The 10,368-nt window shown below is 40.8% G+C and overlaps 1 protein-coding gene across 1 annotated transcript in view; it reads right to left on the reverse strand.

Moving 5' to 3' along the window:
- Positions 1-4,196, reverse strand: part of ACVR2A (activin A receptor, type IIA) — a 104,948-nt gene extending 100,752 nt beyond the window's left edge. Inside the window, exon 1 of the mRNA XM_012659177.1 lies at positions 4,088-4,196. Coding sequence (XP_012514631.1) covers positions 4,088-4,196 — 109 coding nt within the window. The remainder of the gene's footprint in view (positions 1-4,087) is intronic.
- Positions 4,197-10,368: the final 6,172 nt, after the last annotated feature.

Genomic DNA, 10,368 nt, shown 5'->3' on the forward strand with positions numbered 1-10,368 from the left:
TCAGAATTTTCCTCTTAATGGTGTAGTGCTACTTAATTTGTTTAGAGTTTCACTGCAATTCTTATCTTGGCTGGCTGGGTTAACTTCCTTAAAATCAGAGTTCAAAACAAGGTAAGCACTTATTAATTACAGTCAAGATTTAACCTTAAAAAAGGCACAGGTCTGCAAGATCTTAAAATATTACTTACTGTATCCTAAATGAGTCAAACGGTAACCAAAACCCAGCTAATGATTCTCGAGAAAATTATGCAATTAAGAAATCACTTTTAAAGTTTCTTGAAAGTAAAGTTAGCTAGACAAAAGAAATATACTTTAAAAAAGACCAAATTTCTACCTTGAATCCATTCAGGGAACATATAATAGTGAACATATTTCTTCCATATGATACTTAGAAAACTTTCAGGTATCTGAAACACACACACACACCGCCACCATGCAGCACAGTGATTTCAATAAGGATAAGAAGAAATATCCTTAAAGACGATAATTATGGCAAAAAAGAAACTGAATCTAAAGCAAATAAACTTGATATCTTGACCAATCATTCATCATAGTCATGAACATGCAGTCTTCATGAGCACTCTATCAAAACAAGTGATTAGACAGTTTATTCGTGACAGTCAACAAAATATTTTTATTTTGGATGAAAGAATGTGCACACCTATAGTCAGTTTCTCTAACTTAATCATGTTCTACTTTTAAAAGATGATGAAAAAATAAAAAATTTTAATGCAAGGTCACCTGGAGATCATCAATACCATGTACTCATAAGATTTAGATTATTGACTTTGAGGGATGGGAAGCAGAGCCCTTTTACTAATATACCGACTCTCTTAAAAATTAAAAGTTTAGAACTGTTTCTCAACCTCAACACTATTGACATTTTGAGCCAGATAGTTCTTTGTTGTGGAAAGCTGCCCTGCCATTGAAGGATGATTAGCAGCATCCCTGCCCTCTACCCACTAGATGCCAGTAGCACACCTGCCCCTCTCCACTATCTCCAAAAATGTCTCCAAATATCGCTTCGGTGGGAGGTTGGGGGAGGCAAAAATCATCCCAGCTTAAGAATTATTGACTTAGATCACAAATAGAAAAAAACTCAAAATGAATGGTGGGAGAGGGTGGTTGTATTTCTCTTCTTCTCTGTATGTTTCAATATATTATATTTGAATTTGATCACAGATAATATTTAAGAGATTCTACCTTTTAGAAAACAAAGTATTTAATATCTATCACTTGTTAGCCAAAGTTCAGAAGACTCCCAGAAGATTCTCTGTACTGCCAACTACCCCTCCAACCACAAATTCTCATTCTCTCTCTCTCTCTTTCTCTCTCACACACACACATACTTGCCTAGCTGAACTAAAGGAAATGCAACATTACTTTTTTTTTTTTTTTTTTTTTTACAATTTTACGAATCTCTTTAATGTCCTGCTATTTCTCATATATACTAATATACTGAATTTTTTAAGATATCACACATCACATAGGCTTGGAAAACTCACTGTACCCTTGAGAAATAATAAGAGTGAAAAAGGCAAATAACATCTTAGTATTATTATGAAAACAGTTTTAGCCATTTCTTATTTCATCAGATATATTGACCATACTGCTACAGGTCCCACAGAATCCAAAGGAATTCTCAATTTACTTCAGTGCAACTCAACTACCACAACAGCTGCACCACTCTAGGTAGGATAAACCTGAGTACTAGGGCAAGTGTTACACTCATCCTCACACTTTCACAAACTGTGGGAAAAGATACAAATTAACCACCATACTTTAAAAAGAAAAACCTGTGAAGATCTGTGTTTTGAAACAATCTGAGAAGGGATAAGAGGAAAGAAAAGATTCAAAATCAGAGGGAAATGAAGGCATTCCAGGGTAAGGGCAAAACTCAAAATGTTTCCTTGGAATGAAAGACAGGAGGAAATTATATACTTGGTCATATCCTACAGGAATGGTCTGCGTAATCAGTCTCAAGAATACATATCATGGGATGGAAATTGAAAAATCAAAGTCCACAAAATAGTAAAGGAAACAGTAAACATCCATCCTAAATACCTGGAATAAAACTGTTCTTTACAACTGTTTCCCATTTGGTTTAAATTTTTAAAAAATCAAATATCTAGAAACCAAACTGACAACTTGAGAAATTTTAAAATTCTCATAAAAATAGCCACGCTAATGCTTTCAGCATGCCAGATTACGTATTACATAGAAAAATCAATTAGTTGGAGAAACACAATAACCCTTTTTAGAGTGCATTTGATTCATAACAAAAGCCCTTTAAAAAAATCAGACATTTTAAGTACTAAAAATCTTCATGTATAAATATGGATTAAGGCCTTTAAGATTACTTGAATTATCTTCAATAGAATCACATATTTTAGCTCAACTAAAAATGATCCTTTAAAAAAGCCTATACAACAATACTTAATATTAGTTTAACAGAAGTGGAATACCTATATACTCTATAAAAACAAAATTACTTTATTTCAAAATATTAGCTATTAACTTCCTGGCCCAGTGAAAATAATCCCACAGAAACTAATGCTTAGTTCTTTTTACTACCAAACCAAGCAGAGGAAGCTGTAAGATCTGTAGCAACAGCCTGCTTTTCCAGAAGTAATACCTTGAGACCACTCAAGAATAACCTCTTTCACCAATTAATACGACTCAGGTGGGTTTGGGAGGGAATAATGTCCACAATTCCTTGGTCAGTGGCCATGATGCCCCTCCTCAAGGGCAGGAGATCAGAACAAGGGATTTAAACAAGAGGAGTTCACCAGCCAGAACATATAGGGGCAGAGAGAGAGTACTACTGGAAAGATTAAAAACTACATGGTTAAGTCATGTCACAAAAGCAAGAGGTTTAATGTTATCAAGGCCTTCATTCATTTCAGACACACCATTGTTAAGCTTCCTCCCCAAACCCTGCACAAAAAGAACTGTCAGCCTGCCTTAAGCATGTTCCTTCTTCCATTTAAACAGACATGATTCTTTTGGTTAATCTCTGGCAATGATCGCCATTTCACAACACATTCAGCCCACCCGGAACTGATCAATACCACTACAGACATAAGACTAGACTTTATCCATTTATTAACCACAAGGAAATGTACCATTCAGCAAAATTCTATACATTACAAAAGATTCTATTAAAAAGGGGGGTGGGGAAAACGGACACAAACACACACACGCATACACACAGGCACATCACACAAAGGTACACAAAGACGACTGCCACCCTCTAATTTCCTTGTAGCAAACAAGATAAAGACATGGCCATGAAACCTGTCAATTCGTTTTTCCCCCCTATAATTCTATGTCACAACCTCGTAACTGAATATTAAATTTTATGATAAATAGATCCATTGCGACTCTTAAATTCTTTCATCTATGGAAGTAACTCTCCTGTTATGTACATTCGCACACCTTTGAGCTAGATGCAGTATTTATTTATAAAATTTCAAATACAAAAGACTAGTTTTACCAACCACTGGTTGCAACCATAGAACGTCCTCACAAAATCAAAAATTTCAAATATAAAATGGCCAGATTATTCCTCCAACCTTGGGCTAAAACCTATTTTATGAGTATATCATATTTAACAATAAGAACAATTTCACATGGGCAGTTCTAAACCGAAAACAATGCTTCAATACAAAGCGTTTAAAATAAGTATTCCGCAGGTAAGCAAAATCTATGCCCGAAACACAAATGGTGGTTGAAAGCCAGCACATTACCAATACACAAGCGGCATACCTCTTCTGCACTGGGTTATAGTTAATACTCTAACAACAACTATTTTTAACACTGTTGGACACTAAAGTTGAAGAAAACGTGAAGGGAGACCCAGATTGAATTAATGATAGGATGCATTGCTTCTCACAGTCAAAATTAAGTAACAACTGACTTGATCTATGTCGTGATATTCACCGGTGAAGGACTAATTAAAAGACGACAAAAGCAACCCTTGTTTTGGAGGAGCCCACACTAAATGACATTTCGGAATACTCCTTTCAGTTTTCAACCTTTGCATAAATTGTCACTTGTGGTATTTGTGGCTTAATTGCAACCCAACCAGCGCTGTCATCCAGTGTTATGGCCACAAACCATGACTTTCTCACTTCCACAACACAGCACTCACTCTTATCAGCTCGCCAACCCAACTCGAAAGGAGGAACATTCATGGAGGTTTCCAGATCACAATCAGACACGGGGGTTGGCAGCCGAGGGGCTCAGGGTGTGGGGCAACCTCCCCAGGTTCCACTGGAGCTCACCGACCCAACAACAGCCGTAGCCCCCAGCAGCGGCAGCCGCGGCCGCAGCAGCAGCCCCACCGCGCCGCGCTCCCTGCACCTACCTGAAGAACAAGAGATAAGAAAGACGGCAAACGCCAACTTTGCAGCAGCTCCCATTTTCCCGAGGCGCCGGGGAATCCGTAGGAAGTTCTCGCTAGATATCCAGTTCCCTAGGTCTTCCTCGGAGACAAACCTCCTGGTGTAAAATCAACCGTCATAAAACATATTCGGAAGACCCGACCAAAAAAAGGTTCACGAGGTTTAAAAAAAAAAAGGGAAGAAAAAAAGAGCACAACAATAAAAAATAAAATGCACCACGGGGAAAAACCGCCACACACACGAACAACACACAAAACCAAACAACGAAAAGCCAACAACAACAAAAGCGGGTTTAAATCACTGTCAAAATCACTGTCAGCTCTGCTCGCCTCTCGGGTCTCTCGGAACAAAACGCCAGGCTGAGGCGACGAGGAGGAGGCGGCGGCGGCGGCGGCGGCGGCGACGGCGTCCGCTGCCGCCCAGACAGTCCGAGAACCGAGCTGGGTCCGACGTCCGGACCGACCTTCAACCCGGACACCCAAAGTCCGCGGACCACTGGCGGCCGAGCTGGCGGAGGTGGCGGCCGAGGCGGCGACGGCAGCTCGGGGAAGGGGAGGCGGGCGGCGGGCGGCGGCGGTGCAGGCGGCGGCCAAGTTCTGGTCCAGGCTCTGGCTCCGGCTCCAGGCTCCGGGCTCGGCCGCGTTTTCGGTCTCCTGGCCTCCGCCGGGCCCCGCCCCCCAGACTTCCGGTTCCGGCCCGAGCTAGAAGCCCGGCGCAGCGGAGGAACGCTCGGCGGCGGCAGCGGCGGCGGTGGCGGCGGCGGCGGCCGGGCGCAGCGCGCGTGCCGGGCCGGGAGCGCGAGGAGATTGCCGGGGAAGCCAGGCGGGAGCGGGGGAGGGGTGAGAGTGAGGGCGGGGCCGACTGGAGGGCGAGGAGGCGGGGCGGACAGAGGCTCGATACCGCGAGGCCTGGGCGTCCGGCCTGCTTGGTCGAGAGATCCCGCGACAAAGGGGCGCGGGCGCCTCAAAGTCCCTGAGCTGTGACTAGGCTGTGGCTGGGCGAGGGGACGCAGTCGGGGACCCGAAACGCCTGGTTTCCAAGTCGCGCCCACTGGCAGCTCTGGAGCGCCTGCCCGAATAGTCAGAGAAAGCCCAAAAGGAACAGGACCCCGAGGTGGGGCGAGTGGCCGGTGACTTCTCGGAGGGGCGTCTGCGGCTCCCAGTCCTTCCTCTGGGGGGACGCTTCGTCCGCTCTGAGACGCCGAGCTCCGAGGCGGTGAAAGCCCCGGGTGGGAGCTGTTCCGCCGCGCCCGCCGAGCTGCCCGCGCGAGCTCGGGACGCGCGAGCTGATGTCTGCGACCCTAGATTAGCGATGCGTCCCACCGCGGTAGCTTCCGCATAAGCCTTTTCTCTTTCCGCTAAAAAAAGAAAGAAAGAAAGAAAAGAAAACCTCACAGAGGAAGGGCTGTCCACCTGGTCAAGATATTAACGCCGTCTATCACGATGTGCAATTTGAATCCATTCCCATCATCCCTTTTATACACAAAGCGTTGTTGCAAACTGTTCCGCACGTAATAAATTAGCAAATATTTGTTTATTACTATGAAGAAAAAATTGGGAATTTCGACTGACATATTTGATGGTCAGACAAGTGTTTACTTTTTTCGATTTTAGCTCTTCTAGGGCCTATTTTTACCACTTAATCCCTGTTGATTGCTTACAAGGTGCTGTGCTAGGCACGGAATGGGATCCAACATGTAAAAATAGGATCCCTACCTCAAGGAGCACTCGGTATTTGCTGTATTCAAAGTTGGCTACAGAATACAAACTAGAGACTATTAAAGGTACTAGCTCTGTCTTTTACCACACTTTAACGACCTCCGTGAAGGTAGAAATCTTACCTTTTCCCCTGTTTTATCCCAGCAACCAGAAGTGTCTGGCACATACATGCTTAATAAATAATTGTATGAACCACTAAGGGGATGACTGCCTTTTTCTTAAATATAATTTCCTTACATGTACTCTACAAATTTTGGAGTTTTTAATAATAAAAATACTAAAACATCTGTACTATATGACTGGTTCGGACTAATTTTCACATTTTTCCTCAAAGCCTTTTCACTTATGTTCATAGGGTTTTATTTTTCTGTTCCTCTAAAGTACTCTGTATTTCTGTCTATTAAATTCATCCTGTAATTATCTGCCCAGTTCTACAACTTCTAAGGGTTATTAATAATCATTGTGGCTCTTTAAACTCTTTCCAAGATTTCCAGTTCTCAAGTCGTGGTGCTCAGAATTTGACTGATACTGTGCAACAGTTAAAGTTCCCAGTTGGTATTAAATGTGTCTGAATGATACCGTGTAGTTTTCCTGTCTTTATGAGTTGGCAAGGGGAATGCGTATAAGCCTTCCATTCTCTGGTTGAATTAAGAGTTGCCACTAACAATTCTGGAATGGAAGAGTGTATTTTAATTTAGAACACTAAATTAGTTCATTCAGGAATTTGATGTTGGTTATACCCTGCATCAGACCCCATTGTTGTCTTTTTTCTGCATCACTTCCATATTTCTTGAATTGTGAAACCAGAGCCAGTGGAATAACTGGAATAACAAGTAATATGTTATTCGATAGGACTGAAACTGGAAAGTGTATTCCTTATCTTACTACCCAAATTTGCCAGTAAAAGAATAAGAGAACATGAAAATTATTTTTCTGTAGTATTAAAAAGGAGCAACAAGTCAAAGTCTTCACTGGACACTTCTTTTCTAACAGAGTTAAAACAACCCCATGGTTAAAGTTATTAACATCTGTTAACAGTAGCTATCTGTTCTGCTTCTAAATCTATGTTCACCCTGCTTCCTGAGTTTTTTAAAAATTCAAAAATAATTTAACCTAAAGAGGGAGTATGTGACTAATTCCAACTGAAAATCCAAAGTTTAAAAAAAAGGGATAAAGGTAGCTGCAGCTAACTCTACTGTCCCTCTTTCCTCCCTATTCTCTAGAATCACTTCTTTTAATCCCCAAATTCAACACCTTCCTAACAGTGCAAACTATACAGCATGGGTTTGGGAAGGAAAATGAGGAAGGAGAGGAAAGGAAAAGGAAACATGAAAAGAATTCTAGTCTGCCAGAGCATTGGACATTATAAGATAAACATTTTCCCAAAGCCCAGACCTAGCCTTGTAGCCACGCCAATGCCAGAATTTCAAGTCCTGAGTCTCATCGTGTTCAATTGAACTGCACGTTATTCCCAGTTGGAAGAATCTTGAGCAGCCAGTTCAATCTAGAGATTCAAGTATGTTTTGGCTGGATGAGGAGACAAGAAAATGAGTAACACAGATTGCTTACACAATAAAAGATGCTTCCTTTTTGTGTTACAAATTCAGGTGGCTCAAAAAGATATGGATGAAGTTTAAATCTTCAACTCTGAAGTAGGGCTAGAATTGAACTGGACCAGAATTGAACTTGCCTTTGGACACACCAGCAGTGTGTTATCTTGTCAAGCAAGATATCTGAAATCTCTTTTCCTTCATCTGTAGGAAAATTACTAGAAACCTTTGGAGTATAAAGGACATTAAGTCCTCCTTAGATGAAGGATTTAGAAGTATTTCTGCACATTCTAGCTACTATAAAAATATCTGTGTTCAGATAACATGGTCATTCTTGAAGTGGCACAAGTAACGAATTTCTTATATGTGAATTCTGCAAGGCACAATGCATGGGGAATAAACTTGGTAACCTGGTAAGTCAAAGGAAGGAGGAAATGATCAACATATCTTTTATGAATATTCTCCTTTTCTTAAGTACCCAAGGTAGGAAGAAAACTCCCTACATCCTAGTTTTTGCTGCTGTTTATTCCTCCCCCTTGGACATATGCCCAGCCATAGCATTGCACTGTGCCAGTAAGGTCAAAAAGACTTATACTGAGGAGGGTAAGAATGTGGAAATGGAGGAGGGGCAAAGTATTAAGGCAAAATATTTTAGTGCAAGAAAGTGAGTTAGAAGAGTTAAGAGAAACTAGCTGTGATGGCAATAATGTATCCAGCACTTTGATAAAAGGCTACACTATCCAGCTAATAATATAAATCTTAACAACCAATTAGTTTCTCTGTAACATCCCAGAGGTAACATTTGACTCTTTCTCCCCACTATCACCCCCTTCAAAATCCAGTAAATGTGTGGGAAACAAAATAACAGACTTAATTTGGGAAGGATTTTTTCCCACCCTTCAATTTATATTCATGACCACTGCTGATTAGTTTTTCTGAACAGGGACTAAGACTCAAATCCTCCCCAGACCTATAACCATGGCGCCTACTGTAAACACTACTGAGCAGCTGGCAGAACCCTAACCCCCAATGGTTCTGAATTGTAGTGCTACTGACCCTCCCCACCAGCAGTTAGAAATGAGTATGGGGGTGGAGGGGTAGGAGGTGGGAAGGGTGTTGGTTTGGACAATAACTGGTAAAGGTGAAGCCACTGGCTCTTAGTGTCCTGCGGCTAGGATGCTAAATGCCCTGCAGTAAGTTGGATAGTTCTACCCAGCAAAGAATAGTTCAGGCTTTCAGATACATTACCTTAAACCAATTCCAAGTGGAAGGATGATGGAGGAAACCAGCACTATTAGAAGTGTGGGTCTCAAACCAGTGCTAGGTTCAAATTGTTTGTTACTGATCTTCCACAAGTCAAGTATGGACACAGAAAAAAACGCTTTTGAAAGTTTTGTAGAAACTTGATAATAATTTTGTGTCCATTGAAACTAATAATAAAATAATTGGGCTTATATTTTGTTTTTATTTTTATTTCATGTTTTTAGTAATTCAATTTTATCGTACCTTGACTTCACAAAAGTCTCATGGATTAGAAACTTGCCATAGACAATTTGAGAGGCACTGGAGTAGGGAATAGGCTCTATACCCAACTCTTTGTCAAAAATAGTGCCTTCCATCCATTTCAACAAATGCTTAAAATCTTGAATAAAGCTTTGATGTTATAGTCCTGAAATTTTCTATGAGGTAAGTCTGCATAAGAGTCAGCCATTTTCATTATATTGTTCATCTTTATCTGTGATATTCATTTATTCAACAAGTAATTATTAAGCACAGAATTTGTGCTAGGTTTTGTTTGTACAAGTGTCAAAGAAAATGCATATACTCTCTGCCCGCATTGAGCTTACAGCATCATGAAGAAGACAGGAAAATAGTCAGTAAATGAATAGTTGCCAAATGAGAATGATTACTTATAAAGGCAGACAGAATGCTGACATAAAGAGTGACAGGATAGTATAGGAAGAGGGAATCTATTTAGGGAGAATGATTCAGGACAGACTTACTAAGGAAGTGACATTTAAACTGAAACCTGCAAGAAGAAAAGAAGATAGCCATGAAACAAGCTGATGAAGAAGGAACGGTATGTACAAAGCCTGTGATGTATTTAAGAAATTAAAAGAAGGCTCTTATGCCAAGGAGGAGAGTAGTGTGAATAAGGACAGAAAGGAAAACAGGCTCTAGACTATGCAAAATCTTACAGACCAACATAAGGTCCTTGGATTTTATTCAAAATGGAGCATCAAGTCATTGAAAAGTTTTAAGGAAGGGAGTTATGGGGTCTGGTTTATGTTTAAAAGATCACTCTAGCTGATATATGAAGAATGAGTTGCAAAAGATTACCAAAGAAAGCAGAGAGACTACTTAGAAGGACATTGCAGTAAGTCAGACACATGATGATAGTGCTGTGAACTAATATGGAAACAAGTGGGCAGATTTAAGATATATTCTGGAAGTGGGATCTGGAATCAGCAGGATTTGCTGATGGATTGGATGACTCCTCCTTTTCTTCTTGAGCAAATGAGTAGAGGTAATATCTTTTATTGACATGGAAAAGATTTCAGGAGAGAGATATATTACAGAGCCAGGATTGGAGAGACGAGTAGCAAAAATACTTTCGAAAATGTTAAATTTTACATGCCTCTGAGACACCCAAATGGAGAAGTAAAGTAAGCGAGTAGATGTATATGACTGAAG

Source organism: Propithecus coquereli, unplaced genomic scaffold, assembly GCF_000956105.1.
Source record: "Propithecus coquereli isolate 6110/MARCELLA unplaced genomic scaffold, Pcoq_1.0 Scaffold118, whole genome shotgun sequence".
NCBI lineage: Eukaryota > Metazoa > Chordata > Mammalia > Primates > Indriidae > Propithecus > Propithecus coquereli.